The sequence below is a fragment of the Mesoplodon densirostris genome, chromosome 2 (genome assembly GCF_025265405.1).
Source record: "Mesoplodon densirostris isolate mMesDen1 chromosome 2, mMesDen1 primary haplotype, whole genome shotgun sequence".
Lineage (NCBI taxonomy): Eukaryota > Metazoa > Chordata > Mammalia > Artiodactyla > Ziphiidae > Mesoplodon > Mesoplodon densirostris.
The window spans coordinates 59303261-59320862 of record NC_082662.1 but is presented as its reverse complement, the minus strand read 5'-3'; the positions used below and the strand labels follow the sequence as shown (position 1 = coordinate 59320862).

Here is a 17602-nt window from a genome sequence, read left to right as displayed (position 1 = left end):
TGTCTCTTCAGGTATTCCAGAGATGCAGGGTACATCAAGTTGATTCTGGAGATTTAATCCGCTGCTCCTGAAGCTGCTGGGAGAGATTTCCCTTTCTCTTCTTTGTTCGCACAGCTCCTGCGGTTCAGCTTTGGAATTGTCCCCGCCTCTGCGTGTAGGTCGCCTGAGGGCGTCTTTTCTTCTCTCAGACAGGATGGGGTTAAAGTAACAGCTGATTAGGGGGCTCTGACTCACTCAGGCGGAGGGGAGGGAGGGGTATGGAATGCGGCACGAGCCTGAGGTGGCAGAGGCTGGCATGACATTGCAACAGCCTGAGGTGCACTGTGTGTTCTCTCAGGAAAGTTGTCCCTGGATCACGGGCCCCTGGTAGTGGCGGGCTGCACAGGCTTCCGGCAGGGGAGGTGTGGATAGTGACCTGTACTTGCACACAGGCTTCTTGGTGGCTGCAGAAGCAGCCTTAGCATTTCATGCCCATCTCTGGTTTCCGAGCTGATAGCCACAGCTCGTGCCTGTCTCTGGAGCTCGTTTAGGCGGTGCTCTGAATCACCTCTCCTCGTACACCCTGAAACAATGGTCTCTTGCCTCTTAGGCAGTTCCAGACGTTTTCCCGGACTCCCTCCTGGCTACCCGTGGTGCACTAGCCCCTTCAGGCCGTGTCCACACAGCCAACACCATTCCTCTCCCTGGGATATGACCTCCGAAGCCGGAGCCTCAGCTCCCAGTCCCCACCCGCCCTGGCAGGTGAGCTGACAAGCCTTTCGGGCTGTTGAGTGCTGGTTGGCACTGATCCTCTGTGCAGGAATCTCTCCACTTTGCCCTCCACACCCCTGTTGCTGCGCTGTCCTCCATGGCTCTGAAGCTTCCCCCCCGCCACCCCCTGTCTCCACCAGTGAAGGGGCTTCATAGTGTGTGGAAACTTTTCCTCCTTCACAGCTCCCTCCCAGATGTGCAGGTACTGTTCCTATACTTTTTTTTTTTTTTTTTTTTTTGCGGGACGTGGGGCCTCTCACTGTTGTGGCCTCTCCCGTTATGGAGCACAGGCTCCGGACGTGCAGGCTCAGTGGCCATGGCTCACGGGCCCAGCCGCTCCGCGGCATGTGGGATCTTCCCGGACCAGGGCACGAACCCGCGTCCCCTGCATCGGCAGGCGGACTTTCAACCACTGCGCCACCAGGGAAGCCCTGTTCCTATACTTTTGTCTCTGTTTTTTCTCTTTTCTTTTGCCCTACCTAGGTACATGGGGAGTTTTTTGCCTTTTGGGAAGTCTGAGGTCTTCTGCCAGCATTCAGTAGGTGTTCTGCAGGAGTTGTCCCACATGTAGATGTATTACTGATGTATTTGTGGGGAGGAAGGGAATCTCCATGTCTTACTCCTCTGCCATCTTGAAAGTCTCTCTAATACTATGTTAAATAATAGTGGTAAGAGTGGGCATCTTTGTCTTTTTCCTGATCTTAAAGTCAATGCTTTCAGCTTTTCACTGTTGAGTATGATATTAGCTGTGGGTTTGTCATCTATGGCTTTTATTATGTTGAAGTATGTTCCCTCTATTACCACTTTGTTGACAGTTTTTATCATAAACTGATGTTAACTTTTATCAAAACTTTTTTCTGCATTTATTGTAATGATCATATGATTTTTATCCTTTGTTTTGTTAATGTGGTGTATCATGTTGATTGAGTTGCAGATATTGAGCCATCTTTGCATGCCTGGGATAAATCCCACTTGATTATGGTGTATGATCCTTTTAATGTATTGTTGAATTTTGTTTGTTGATATTTTGTTGAGGATCTTTGCATCTATGTTTATCTGGGATGTTGACCGGTTGTTTTCTTTTTGTTTTTACTGTCTTTGATTTTGGTATCTATGTTGGCCTTATAGAATAAATTTGGACGTGTTCCCTCTTCAATCTTTTGGAATAATTTGAGAAGAATAGGTAATCCTTTAAATTTGGTAGAATTCACCAGTGAAGCTGTCTGGTCTTGGACTTTTGTTTGTTGGGAGATTTCTAATTAGTGAATCTCCTTACTAGTCATCTGTTAGTTCAGGTTTTCTATTTTATTATGATCAGTCTTTGTAGGTTGTGTATTTATAGAACTTTATCCATTTCTTCTAAACAACAAATTGGCTGTCCAATTTGTTTGCATGTAATTGTTCATAATAATCTCTTATAATACTTTATATTTCTGTAATGTTGGTTGTAACTTTTACTCTTTCATTTCTGATTTTATTTATATGAGTCCTCTATCCTTCTTGAAAAGTCTGGCTAAAGGTTTATTAATTTTGTATCTTTTTTCAAAGAACCAGCTCTTAGTTTCATTGATTTTTTTCTATTGTTTTTTAGTGCCTATTTCATTTATTTCTGCACTGATCTTTATTATTTCCTTCCTTTTAGTAACTGTGGGGCGATGTTGGTTCTTCTTTCTCTAGTTCCTTTAGGTGTAATTTTAAATTGTTTGAGATTTTTCTTGTTTCCTGAGGTAGACTTGTATCACTATAAACTTTCCTCTGAGAACTGCTTTTGTTGCATCCCATAGATTTTGTAATGTTGTATTTCCACTTTCATTTATCTCAAGGTATTTTTCGATTTTCTCTTTGATTTCTTCAGTAACTCATTTGTTGTTTTGTAGCATGTTGTTTAGACTCCACATGTTTGTGTTTCCAGGTTTTTCTTGTAGTTGACTTCTTGTCTCATACCTCTGTGGCCAGAAAAGATGCTTTATATGATTTCAGTCTTCTTAAATTTACTGAAACCTGTATGTGGACTAACGTGTTATCTACCCTGGAGAATATTCAATGTGCACTTGAAAAGAATGTGTATCCTGCTGTTTTTTGGATGAATGTTTTGTATACCTATTAAACAATCTGGTCTGATGTGTTGTATAAGCCAAATGTTTCCTTTTGATTTTCTGTCTGGATGATCTGTCCATTGATGTAAGTGTAATGTCCCTTTCTATTATTATACAATTATGTATTATTGTTTTATTATTCTACAATTATAATAATTCTTGTTAAATTATTATAAAATCTTTCCCTTTACATCTATTTGTATTTGCTTTATGTAATTAAATGTTCTTATGTTGAGTGTATATATATTTACAACTGTTTTCCTTTTTGTTGGGATAATCCCTTTATCATTACATTATGCCCTTCTCTGTATCTTGTAATAGTCTTTGTTTTAAAGTCTATTTTGTCTGATATAAGTATAGTTAGTGCAGCTTTCTTTTTATTTCCATTTGAATAGAATACCCTTTTCCATTCCCCCACTTTCAGTCTTCCTGTTGGTGACTCATTTTTTTCACAATTCCATTCTAATATATATATGGTATTTCTGAGTTTATCTCTTTGTGGAGCTTTTTTTAGTGGATGCTCTACATATTGCAGTCCACTTGTGTTGACATTTTACCAGGTTAAGAGTAGAAATCTTCCCCCCTTTATATCTTTTCACTCTCCCCTGTTTATATGTTTGCCCTAAGTATTTCCTTTAAATATTTAAATGGAGTATTTGAACATTGAACTGTATCAGCTAGTTGTAATTTTTATATCAACCATCAAACATAATTAAGAAAACTGAAGAGAAGGAAATTGTATTTACCTATATTTTTACTCTCCCCATTCTGTTTTTCTCTCTGATATTCCAAAATTCATTTTTACAATAATTTCCTTCTTGTTTAGCCATTCTCCTTTAGCCATTCTTAAGGAAGATCTGCTGGCAACAAATTCTCTTAGTATTTCTTCATCTGAGAATATCTTAATTTCACCTTTATTCCTATAAAATATTTTTAGTGGATATAGGATTCTTGGTTGAAAGTTATTTTCTCTCATCACTTAGAATATGTGTGCCACTTCCTCTGGCCTCCATGGTTTCTGATGACAAATCTGCTGTTATTCAAATTATTTATCTCTGTATATAAGACATCATTTCTTCCTTAATGCTTTCTATATTTTTATTTACTTTGTTTTCAGTTTTGGTAAATTTGAGTATGATGTCTTGGTGTGGATTTCTTTAGGTTTATCTTCTTTGGAATTCACTGAGTTTCTTGATTCTGTATGTTATTCTTTGCTAAATTTTGGAAAATTTCAGCTATTATTTCTTCAAGTACATTTTTCAGTCTCATCCTCTTTCTGCTCTCCCCAATGACATGAATGTTAGATATCTTGTTATAGTCCCACAGGCCTTTGAGCCTCTCTTCTTTCTTGTTTTTTTCAGATTGTTTTCTTTCTGTTTTTCAGATTAGGTAATTTATATTGTTCTCTCATCAAGTTCACTAATTCTTTCCTTTGTCCCCTCCATTTTGCTGTTGAGCACATCCATTGAATTTTAAAATTTTGATTATTTCATTTTTCATTTCTAAAATTTCCATTTGGCTCTTGAATTGATTTACTAAGATTTTTAATTTCTTTGATAATACTTTCTATTATTCCATGTTTCAAATGTGTTCATAAATGCTTGAAACATTTTTTTGATGATTGCCTTAAACTGTCAGATAATTCACATCTCTGTCATCTCAGTGTTGGCATCTATTGATTTTATTTTATTTTTTGTTTCATTTAGGTTGAGATTTTCTTGGGTCTTTGTATGATGAGTGACTTTCAGTTGAAATTTAGAAATTTTGGGCATTATGTCATGAGAACTGGATCTTCTCTAAACCTTCCTTTTTAGCAGGCTTTGTTTGACACTATTTTGACAGGGGAATTTACTGCTCCATTACTGCCAGGTGGGAGTAGAAGTGGGGTTTTGTAGAAATCCAGGTTCTCCACTTGACCTTCAATTACAGTGAAGGAGGGGATCATCTCCTCATTACTGTTTTGCAGGGGCAGGTGGGGAGCTCTGATTTCCATTGATACCTATATGAGTGGGAGGGATAGGAGCACCTCATTACCACTCCCTGACACCATGGATTGGGACTTGGCTTTATTACTTTGGGGCAGTTCTGTGAGTTCTGACTCTACCAGTCCAACTCTGACTATTCTGTTGGGGAGAAGAATACTGTTAGTGCCAGGTAGGTGTGGAATTCCATGTTCCCCAACTGGTCTCTGCTGACATTGCAGAAAGGGCAGCACAGTTATTATTTTTGTTAGGATTGAAAGTCCTGGCTCCTTACTAATCCTTTTCTGACACCACACTCACTGGAAGGCTGGGAGATTGGGATGCCTTGTTAGAGCCTGGCAAGGATGGAATTCTAGGCTCCCCACTTGGCTAGTGGAATTTGTGGAATGAGTAAGGCTGCAATTTTTTCTCTGTGTTTTTGTCTGGAGTGGAATGGTTATATTTTAAAAGTTTTTTTTTTCTTGCAAGGTTTTTCTTTTCCTGGTCTTTTGGCTAGAGAGAGGAGGTTTGTCTTGAGTATATGCAGCAATAAGGAATCCAGAGAACTCACCACTGTGTCATTCCTTGTGTCCTGAGCTCTCTTGTTGCTTTGCCTCCTTCTATCAAAGGTTTTCAAAGGCTTCCTATGTTTGTTTTATATATGATGTCCAGGGTTTTTAGTTGTATTTAGAAGAGGAATAAGAAAAAGTGTCTACTCCATCTTCATGGATGCAGGATTCCCCTTCATTCTGTTTTTTTTTTTACTAAGTAATGTGATAGGCAGAATCATTCCCCAAATATATACACATCCCAATCTCTGGAACCTGTGAATAAATTACCTTACATGACAAAAGATACTTTCCAGATGTGATTACACTAAGGATCTTCAAAGAAGGAGGTTATCCTGGGTTACTGGAGTGGACACAAACTAATCACACGGGTACTTAAAATTGGAGCACTTTTTCCAGTTCTGGTCAGAGAGGAATGTAATGACAGAAGACTATCAGAGAGATGCAATATTGCTGTCTTTTGAAGATGAAGGAAGGGTTGCTGGTGGCCTCTAGAAGTTGGAAAAGGCAAGGAAATGAATTCTCCTCTAGAGCCTTCAGAAAGGAACATAACCCTATTAACTTTTTTGTTTTAGCCCAGTGAAACCTGAGTCAGACCTCTAACCTACAGAACTCTAAGATAATACATTTGTATGGTTTTAATCCACTAAGTTTTTGGTAATTTCTTATAGCATCAATAAAATCAATAAAAATTAATTTATTGTTCCTATAAAGCAATAATCAAATCAAACCTTTATCTGAAGACTGATAATAATTTTATTTCAATTTGAATAAAAATATAGAGAGATACAAATTACCTTATGAGTTATCATTGCTTATTTTCTGGAAAACACACATTTTTGAGTGGTTAAAAATTCCAAAATAATATAATTTATGTATATCTTGTATGTGCTCGGTTTGTAAAAGACGTTCAATAAATGTCTATTGAAGTTGTTAAATACTGGAGGAAAACAAATAGTGGTGGCAAAATGTCATTTCTTAAATCTTTAGAATGTACAAATCAGCTAATATTATTTGAATTATTTTAGCATTGCATCATATTTGTATTTTACAGTTAGTGAAAGTAGTTCTCTAATGGATATTGAAAATGTAACTCTGGCTAAAGTCCATGATGAAGAAGAAGATAACTCAGAGGAAGTATTGAAATCTGATAAGTTCCAACAGGACTTATTTTTTATGGAACGAGTTATAATGGAAAATATATTTCAGCCAAAACTTGCAGCTTATCGTCAGCTTCCTGTTTTAAAAGGTATTTAATACATTATATACTAAAAATCTTTTTTTAAAAAACATGGTGTTGTTTTGAAATAACGATTTTGTACTTTAAAAAACATATTTAAAAATAATCACTTTTAGTTAAGCTCAAATAATTAAAAAAATCAAATGATGTTATTATTTCTAAATGCAATATCTAGACTGAGTTATCACTGATCAGAAGACATTTTTATATAGTTTGCAGCACTAAACATGTGAGTGGCAAAAGAGTCCAGACCAGGAACCCCAAAGAAAAAGGTGTAGACTTTTACCTTTGGCTCTTTCCTCTCCGTTGTCCCCTCATTGAATTATTCTCTCATAATCAAACTCCCCTTTCCATTGCCATTTATACTTTCCAGGTTCTAGCTTTTATTACCTCTCCCTAATTTAATTACATACTCTTATTTCTACAAATCCCATCTCATAGATTCACAAAATATTTTGAAGGATTTGAGAGATTATCTAATTCATCTTTTCAATTTCAATTCCCAGCTTTCAAGTATGGCTTAGGGCAAACTCCTTTATGAAATCTTTCTTGATCCTTCAAGTCAAAAGTGATCTTCTATATGCCTACATCAAAAGATTAGGTTAGGGGCTTCCCTGGTGGCGCAGTGGTTGAGAGTCCGCCTGCCGATGCAGGGGACACGGGTTCGTGCCCCGGTTTGGGAGGATCCCACATGCTGCGGAGCGGCTGGGTCCGTGCGCCATGGCCGCTGAGCCTGCGCATCCGGAGCCTGCGCATCCGGAGCCTGTGCTCCGCAACGGGAGAGGCCACAGCAGTGAGAAGCCCGCGTACCACAAAAAAAAAAAAAAAAAAAAAAGATTAGGTTACAAAATTGTGTGTGTGACAAATGGATGTAAACCTTTTTGCTTACTTACATCTAAGAATATTGAAAACTATGCTTATTATCTCATATTAGGTTGATGTTTTAAAATTTTTATCATATATATAAATTTTTTGTCCCATAATTAGAGTTATAAGGTTAAAATTTTACTGAGTACTGTGAATTTTGATGTTTTAAAAACAAAACTGGTGGTAGATCACTTCTTTAAATGTATCTAAGAAATAGAAATATAGTAGGAAATTTTTTAATGAGGTAAGATTTACATATAATGAAATACATATATTTTAACTGCATAATTTGATACATTTAAGAATGTATAAGCCTGTATAACTAATACTGTAATCAAGACAGAAAATATATTTACCAACCCCAAAAGTTCCCTTCTGCTGTTTTCCAGTTAAAATATACACCCTTATAGACAGGTATTAAACTGATTTCTATCACTATAGATAAATTGTTTTGGTATATCATATAAGTGGGTTTGTATAGTAAGTATTCTTTTGTGTCTGGCTTCTTTTACTTAACATAATGTTTTTGAGATTCATCTACATTGATATGTATATAAGTAGTTCATTTTTTTCTGAGTACTATTCCTTTTTATGAATATACCATAATAATTTGTATATTCATTCACCTGCTGATGGACACCTGTACATCTTTGAGCTATTATGAATAAAGCTGCTATGACCATTTTTGTGTGTCTTTTTGTGGATATATGTTTTAATTTCTCTTAGATAAATACCTAGAAATGGAATTATTGGGTCTTTGGATAGATAGATGTATGTATAACTTTTTCAGAGACTGCAAAATACCTTTCCAGATTATATGTACCATTTTACAATCCCACAAGAAATATACAGGAGTTGCTCCACCTTCTTTTTTTTTTTGGCTGCAGTAGGTCTTCGTTACTGAGCGGGGGTTACTCTTCATTGCAGTGCACAGTCTTCTCATTGTGGTGGCTTCTCTTGTTGCAGAGCATGGGCGCTAGGCATGTGGGCTTCAGTAGTTGTGGTACACGGGCTCAGTAGTTGTGGCTCACGGGCTATAGAGTGCAGGCTCAGTAGTTGTGGTGAATGGGCTTAATTGCTCGGCGGCATGTGGGACCTTCCTGGACCAGGGCTTGAACCCGTGTCCCCTACATTGGCAGGTGGATTCTTAACCACTGCCACCAGGGAAACCCCACATTCTTGATAATGCCTGCCGTTGGCAATCTTTTTTTTTTTTTTTTTTTTTTTTTATTTTACAAATTTAATCAGTTATACATATACATACGTTCCCATATCCCCTCCCTTTTGCGTCTCCCTCCCACCCTCCCTATCCCACCCCTCCAGGCGGTCACAAAGAACCGAGCTGATCTCCCTGTGCTATGCGGCTGCTTCCCACTAGCTATCTACCTTACATTTGGTAGTGTATATATGTCCATGCCGCTCTTTCACTTTGTCACAGCTTACCCTTCCCCCTCCCCATATCCTCAAGTCCATGCTCTAGTAGGTCTGTGTCTTTATTCCTGTCTTACCCCTATGTTCTTGATGACATTTTTTTCTTAAATTCCATATATATGTGTCAGCATACAGTATTTGTCTTTCTCTTTCTGACTTACTTCACTCTGTATGACAGACTCTAGGTCCATCCACCTCATTACAAATAGCTCAATTTCATTTCTTTTTATGGCTGAGTAATATTCCATTGTATATATGTGCCACATCTTCTTTATCCATTCATCCGATGATGGACACTTAGGTTGTTTCCATCTCCGGGCTATTGTAAATAGGGCTGCTATGAACATTTTGGTACATGTCTCTTTTTGAATTATGGTTTTCTCAGGGTATATGCCCAGTAGTGGGATTGCTGGGTCATATGGTAGTTCTATTTGTAGTTTTTTAAGGAACCTCCATACCGTTCTCCATAGTGGCTGTACCAATTCACATTCCCACCAGCAGTGCAAGAGTGTTCCCTTTTTTCCACACCCTCGCCAGCATTTATTGTTTCTAGATTTTTTGATGATGGCCATTCTGACTGGTGTGAGATGATATCTCATTGTAGTTTTGATTTGCATTTCTCTAATGAGTAAAGATGTTGAGCATCCTTTCATGTGTTTGTTGGCTGTCTGTATATCTTCTGTGGAGAAATGTCTATTTAGGTCTCCTGCCCATTTTTGGATAGGGTTGTTTGTTTTTTTGCTATTGAGCTGCATGAGCTGTTTATAAATTTTGGAGATTAATCCTTTGTCAGTTGCTTCATTTGCAAATATTTTCTCCCATTCTGAGGGTTGTCTTTTGGTCTTGTTTATGGTTTCCTTTGCTGTGCAAAAGCTTTGAAGTTTCATTAGGTCCCATGTGTTTATTTTTGTCTTTATTTCCATTTCTCTAGGAGGTGGGTCAAAAAGGATCTTGCTGTGATTTATGTCATAGAGTGTTCTGCCTATGTTTTCCTCTAGGAGTTTGATAGTGTCTGGCCTTACATTTAGGTCTTTAATCCATTTTGAGCTAATTTTTGTGTATGGTGTTAGGGAGTGATCTAATCTCATACTTTTACATGTCCCTGTCCAGTTTTCCCAGCACCACTTATTGAAGAGACTGTCCTTTCTCCACTGTACATTCCTGCCTCCTTTATCAAAGATAAGGTGACCATATGTCCGTGGGTTTATCTCTGGGCTTTCTATCCTGTTCCATTGATCTATCTTTCTGTTTTTGTGCCAGTACCATACTGTCTTGATTACTGTAGCTTTGTAGTATAGTCTGAAGTCAGGGAGCCTGATTCCTCCAGCTCCATTTTTCGTTCTCAAGATTGCTTTGGCTATTCGGGGTCTTTTGTGTTTCCATACAAATTGTGAAATTTTTTGTTCTAGTTCTGTGAAAAATGCCATTGGTAGTTTGATAGGGATTGCATTGAATCTGTAGATTGCTTTGGGTAGTAGAGTCATTTTCACAATGTTGATTCTTCCAATCCAAGAACATGGTACATCTCTCCATCTATTTGTATCATCTTTAATTTCTTTCATCAGTGTCTTATAATTTTCTGCATACAGGTCTTTTGTCTCCTTAGGTAGGTTTATTCCTAGATATTTTATTCTTTTTGTTGCAACGGTAAATGGGAGTGTTTCCTTGATTTCACTTTCAGATTTTTCATCATTAGTATATAGGAATGCCAGAGATTTCTGTGCATTAATTTTGTATCCTGCAACTTTACCAAATTCATTGATTAGCTCCAGTAGTTTTCTGGTAGCATCTTTAGGATTCTCTATGTATAGTATCATGTCATCTGCAAACAGTGACAGCTTTACTTCTTCTTTTCCCATTTGGATTCCTTTTATTTCCTTTTCTTCTCTGATTGCTGTGGCTAAAACTTCCAAAACTATGTTGAATAAGAGTGGTGAGAGTGGGCAACCTTGTCTTGTTCCTGATCTTAGTGGAAATGGTTTCAGTTTTTCACCATTGAGGACGATGCTGGCTGTGGGTTTGTCATATATGGCCTTTATTATGTTGAGGAAAGTTCCCTCTATGCCTACTTTCTGCAGGGTTTTTATCATAAATGGGTGTTGAATTTTGTCAAAAGCTTTCTCTGCATCTATTGAGATGATCATATGGTTTTTCTCCTTCAGTTTGTTAATATGGTGTATCACATTGATTGATTTGCGTATATTGAAGAATCCTTGCATTCCTGGAATAAACCCCACTTGATCATGGTGTATGATCCTTTTAATGTGCTGTTGGATTCTGTTTGCTAGTATTTTGTTGAGGATTTTTGCATCTATGTTCATCAGTGATATTGGCCTGTAGTTTTCTTTCTTTGTGACATCCTTGTCTGGTTTTGGTATCAAGGTGATGGTGGCCTCATAGAATGAGTTTGGGAGTGTTCCTCCCTCTGCTATATTTTGGAAGAGTTTGAGAAGGATAGGTGTTAGCTCTTCTCTAAATGCTTGATAGAATTCGCCTGTGAAGCCATCTGGTCCTGGGCTTTTGTTTGTTGGAAGATTTTTAATCACAGTTTCAATTTCAGTGCTTGTGATTGGTCTGTTCATATTTTCTATTTCTTCCTGATTCAGTCTTGGCAGGTTGTGCATTTCTAAGAATTTGTCCATTTCTTCCAGGTTGTCCATTTTATTGGCATAGAGTTGCTTATAGTAATCTCTCATGATCTTTTGTATTTCTGCAGTGTCAGTTGTTACCTCTCCTTTTTCATTTCTAATTCTATTGATTTGAGTCTTCTCCCTTTTTTTCTTGATGAGTCTGGCTAATGGTTTATCAATTTTGTTTATCTTCTCAAAGAACCAGCTTTTAGTTTTATTGATCTTTGCTATCGTTTCCTTCATTTCTTTTTCATTTATTTCTGATCTGATTTTTATGATTTCTTTCCTTCTGCTAACTTTGGGATGTTTTTGTTCTTTCTCTAATTGCTTTAGGTGCAAGGTTAGGTTGTTTATTCGAGATATTTCCTGTTTCTTAAGGTGGGATTGTATTGCCATAAACTTCCCTCTTAGAACTGCTTTTGCTGCATCCCATAGGTTTTGGGTCGTCGTGTCTCCATTGTCATTTGTTTCTAGGTATTTTTTAATTTCCTCTTTGATTTCTTCAGTGATCACTTCGTTATTAAGTAGTGTATTGTTTAGCCTCCATGTGTTTGTATGTTTTACAGCTCTTTTCCTGTAATTGATATCTAGTCTCATAGCATTGTGGTCAGAAAAGATACTTGATACAATTTCAATTTTCTTAAATTTACCAAGGCTTGATTTGTGACCCAAGATATGATCTATCCTGGAGAATGTTCCATGAGCACTTGAGAAAAATGTGTATTCTGTTGTTTTTGGATGGAATGTCCTATAAATATCAATTAAGTCCATCTTGTTTAATGTATCATTTAAAGCTTGTGTTTCCTTATTTATTTTCATTTTGGATGACCTGTCCATTGGTGAAAGTGGGGTGTTAAAGTCCCCTACTATGATTGTGTTACTGTCGATTTCTCCCTTTATGGCTGTTAATATTTCCCTTATGTATTGAGGTGCTCCTATGTTTGGTGCATAAATATTTACAATTGTTATATCTTCTTCTTGGATTGATCCCTTGATCATTATGTAGTGTCCTTCTTTGTCTCTTCTAGTAGTCTTTATTTTAATGTCTATTTTGTCTGATATGAGAATTGCTACTCCAGCTTTCTTTTGGTTTCCATTTGCATGGAATATCTTTTTCCATCCCCTTACTTTCAGTCTGTATGTGTCTCTAGGTCTGAAGTGGGTCTCTTGTAGACAGCATATATATGGGTCTTGTTTTTGTATCCATTCAGCCAGTCTGTGTCTTTTGGTGGGAGCATTTAGTCCATTTACATTTAAGGTAATTATTGATATGTATGTTCCTATTCCCATTTTCTTAATTGTTTTGGGTTCGTTATTGTAGGTCTTTTCCTTCTGTTGTGTTTCTTGCCTAGAGAAGTTCCTTTAGCATTTGTTGTAAAGCTGGTTTGGTGGTGCTGAACTCTCTCAGCTTTTGCTTGTCTGTAAACGTTTTAATTTCTCCATCAAATCTGAATGAGATCCTTGCTGGGTAGAGTAATCTTGGTTGCAGGTTTTTCTCCTTCATCACTTTAAGTATGTCCTGCCACTCCCTTCTGGCTTGTAGAGTTTCTGCTGAGAGATCAGCTGTTATCCTGATGGGGATTCCCTTGTGTGTTATTTGTTGTTTTTGCCTTGCTGCTTTTAATATGATTTCTTTGTGTTTAATTTTTGACAGTTTGATTAATATGTGTCTTGGTGTATTTCTCCTTGGATTTATTCTGTATGGGACTCTCTGTGCCTCCTGGACTTGATTAACTATTTCCTTTCCCATATTAGGGAAGTTTTCAACTATAATCTCTTCAAATATTTTCTCAGTCCCTTTCTTTTTCTCTTCTTCTTCTGGAACCCCTATAATTCGAATGTTGGTGCGTTTAATGTTGTCCCAGAGGTCTCTGAGACTGTCCTCTGTTCTTTTCATTCTTTTTTCTTTATTTTGCTGTGCAGCAGTTATTTCCACTATTTTATCTTCCACCTCACTTATCCGTTCTTCTGCCTCAGTTATTCTGCTATTGATCCCATCTAGAGTATTTTTTATTTCATTTATTGTGTTTTTAATCGATGCTTGATTCGTCTTTAGTTCTTCTAGGTCCTTGTTAACTGTTTCTTGCATTTTGTCTATTCTATTTCCAAGATTTTGGATCATCTTTACCATCATTATTCTGAATTCTTTTTCAGATAGACTGCCTATTACCTCTTCATTTGTTAGGTCTGGTGGGTTTTTATCTTGCTCCTTCTCCTGCTGTGTGTTTTTCTGTCTTCTCATTTTGCTTATGTTACTGTGTTTGGGGTCTCCTTTTTGCAGGCTGCAGGTTCGTAGTTCCCGTTGTTTTTGGTGTCTGTCCCCAGTGGCTAAGGTTGGTTTAGTGGGTTGTGTAGGCTTCTTGGTGGAGGGGAGTACTGCCTGTGTTCTGGTGGATGAGGCTGGATCTTGTCTTTCTGGTGGGCAGGTCCACGTCTGGTGGTGTGTTTTGGGGTGTTTGCGGACTTTTTATGATTTGAGGAAGCCTCTCTGCTAATGGGTGGCGTTGTGTTCCTGTCTTGCTAGTTGTTTGGCATAGGGTGTCCAGCACTGTAGCTTGCTGGTCGTTGAGTGAAGCTGGGTGCTGGTGTTGAGATGGAGATCTCTGGAGGCAATCTTTTTAATAACTTTTTTGTCATTTGTATATCTTCTTCTGTGTAATATTTGGTCAAGTTCTTTGTGCATTTTAAAATTGAGTTGTCTTTTTGAAAAAAAATCAAGTTGTAAGAGCTTTTTTTAAAAAAAATATATTCTGGATACAAGCTCTTTGAAAGATACAACTATTTTCTTTAAGCCTATAACATATATTTGTCTGTTGTTGAGCAGAGGTTTTTAATTTTGATGAAGTCTTATCTATCAGTTTTTCCTTTTGTAGTAAATACTTTCCATGTATTCTCTAAGAAATCTTTGCCTGCCCCAAGGTTGCAAATGTCTTTGTCTTGTTTCTGAACTTAGGATAAAGGAATTCAGTATTTCATTGTTAAATAAGATGTTAAGTATAGTTTTGTATAGATGCCTTTTACTGGTTTGAGGAAATTTCCTTCTCATTCCAGTTTGCTAGATATTTTTAAACATAAATCGGTGTTGAATTTTGTTCAAAACATTTTCTGAATTATTAAAACAATTATGTAATTTTTTCCTTTAATCTGTCAATGTGGCCAGTTACATTGCTTGACTTTAAAATGTTAAAACAAACTGAATTCCTCTGGTTAAACTTCACTTGGTTATGATATATTATCCTTTTTATATACTGTTGAATTCAGTTTTCTAATACTCTATTGAGAATTTTTGTGACTAGTCTCATGCAACATATTTTTCTGTAATTTTCTGTTCCTTTGAAGTTATTTTGTGTTATGATGGACTTATAGTATGAGTTTTGAAAGTCTTCCCTCATTCTCTGTTTTCAAAAAAAGAATTGCATATTATTTCTTTAAATGTTTGATAAAATTTACCAGTGAAACCATCTGAGATGGAGTTTTCTTTATAGAAATTTTTCAAATTGCAAATTTAATTTCTTTGACAAATATAGGGTTATTCTATTCCTACCTGTGTCAGTTTTGGTAATTTGTAAGGAATTTACCCATTTTGTCTATGTTGTTGAAATTATATGCATAAAGTTGCTCATAATATCCTCTCTTTAAATTCTTTTGATATCTGTAGGATTTATAGTGGTATCTCCTATTTCATTCTTCATATTGGTCATTTGTGACTTTTTTCTCTTTTTTATTAGTCTAGTTAGGGCTTTTTCAATTATACTAATCCTTTCAAAAGTATCTTCTTGTTTCAATGATTAACTCAATTTTTTGGTCTTTTTCAAAAAAAACTTCAGTTATTTTCATTTTTACTTTATGCTTTTCTTCGTTGAATTTAATCTACTCTTCTTTTTGTAGCTTCTTAAGATGAAAGTTTGGATCATTGATTTTACATCTTTTTTCATGTCTAAGATAGGCATTTAATACTATAAATTTTCCTGCCTCTTACAAATATTGATATCTTGTGTTTTTATTATTATTCAGTTCCAAATAATTTTTAATTTTCCATGCGGGTTTTTCTTTGATGTTTAGGTTAGTTAAAAGTATGCTGTTTAGGGCTTCCCTGATGGCACAGTGGTTGGGAGTCCGCCTGCCGATGCAGGGGACGCGGGTTTGTGCCCTGGTCCGGGAGGATCCCACGTGCCGCGGAGCGGCTGGGCCCGTGGGCCATGGCCGCTGAGCCTGCACATCTGGATCCTGTGCTGCGCAACGGGAGAGGTCACAGCGGTGAGAGGCCCACGTACCGCAAAAAAAAAAAAAAGTATACTGTTTAGTTTCCAAGTTTTTAGTAATTTTTTATTCATCTTTTCTTACTGAATTCTAATTTAACATGGCGGTCAGAGAACATATTCTATATGATTTCTACCCTTTGAAATTTATTAAGAATTATTTTATGGCCCAGCATATGATGAATGTTCCACACTCAAGAAGATGGGGTATTCTATTATTTAGTGCAGTATTCTTTAGATGTTAAGTATGTCAAATTGATTGATAGTGTTTTACAAATCTTTCATTTTTATTGAGTTTTTGTTGACGTGTTCTATCAACTAATGAGAGAGTATTGTTAGTATCTTTAATTATGATTATGGATTTGTCTCTATTTTCTCTAGGCTTATTAATTTTACTGTATATATTTGAGAGCTTTATTATCAGATACATTCATACTTAAATTGTTCTATCTAGTTTAGATCCCTACCTTCACACACTTTAGAAAAAGCTAATTTAAAAAGCAAGATAATTTGAACATAAGTTCACTGCTTGATAAAACAAACTTCAACACTGTATTGTTTGTAAGAAAACACAATCTAGTCATTCAGTGCTGTAAATTTTATGATGTACAGCCTCCAATAAAAATAATTACTAGTCATGTAAAGAAGCAGGAAAATGTGAGCCATAATTGAGAAAAATCAATTAATAGAAACGGATGAAAAGATGACTGAGATGGTGCAAAAGCAGACAAGGACCTTTTTTAAAATAGATCTTTATTGGAGTATAATTCCTTCACAATATTGTGTTAGTTTCTGTTGTACAACAAAGTGAATCAGCCATATGCATACATCTGTCCCCACATCCCATCCCTCTTGAGCCTCCCTCCCATCCTCCCTATCCCACCCCTCTAGGTCATCACAAAGCACTGAGCTGATCTCCCTGTGCTATGCAGCTGCTTCCCACTAGCTAACTATTTTACATTCGGTAATGTATATATGTCGATGCTACTCTCACTTCACCCCAGCTTCCCCCTCCCACCCCGTGTCCTCAAGTCCATTCTCTGTGTCTACGTCTTTATTCCTGCCCTGCAGCTAGGTTCAACAGTACCATTTTTTGTTTTTGTTTTTTAGATGCCATATATATGCATTAGCATATGGTATTTGTTTTTCTCTTTCTGGCTTACTTCACTCTGTATGACAGATTCTAGGTCCATCCACCTCACTACAAATAACTCAATTTCATTTCTTTTTATGGCTGAGTAATATTCCATTGTATATATGTGTCACATCTTCTTTATCCATTTATCTATCGATGGACATTTAGGTTGGTTCCATGTCCTGGCTATTGTAAATAGTGTTGCAATGAACATTGTGGTACATGTCCCTTTGAATTATGGTTTTCTCAGGGTATATGCCTAGTAGTGGGATTGCTGAGTCATATGGTAGTTCTATTTTTAGTTTTCAAAGGAACCTCCATACTGTTTTCCATAGTGGTTGTATCAATTTACATTGCTACCAACAGTGCAGGAGGGTTCCCTTTTCACCACACCCTTTCCAGCATTTATTGTTTCTAGATTTTTTGATAATGGCCATTCTGACTGGCATGAGGAGATACATCATTGTAGTGCTTTTTATGGTTGTTTTTTACTTTATTTATTTATTTATTTTTGGCTGTGTTGGGTCTTTGTTGTGTACAGTCTCTCTCTGGTCATGGCAAGTGGGGGCTACTCTTCATTGCAGTGCGTGGGCTTCTCATTGCAGTGGCCTCTCTTGTGGAGCACAGGCTCTAGGCATGCAGGCCTCAGCAGTTATGGCATGCA

At 36.9% G+C, this 17602-nt stretch overlaps 1 protein-coding gene across 1 annotated transcript in view; it reads left to right on the top strand.

Moving 5' to 3' along the window:
• The window catches only part of DNAI4 (dynein axonemal intermediate chain 4), a 107505-nt gene that overhangs the window by 71924 nt on the left and 17979 nt on the right, over positions 1-17602 (top strand). The window contains 1 exon segment of the mRNA XM_060089934.1: positions 6431-6625. Within this exon segment, the coding sequence (XP_059945917.1) occupies positions 6431-6625 (195 nt within the window).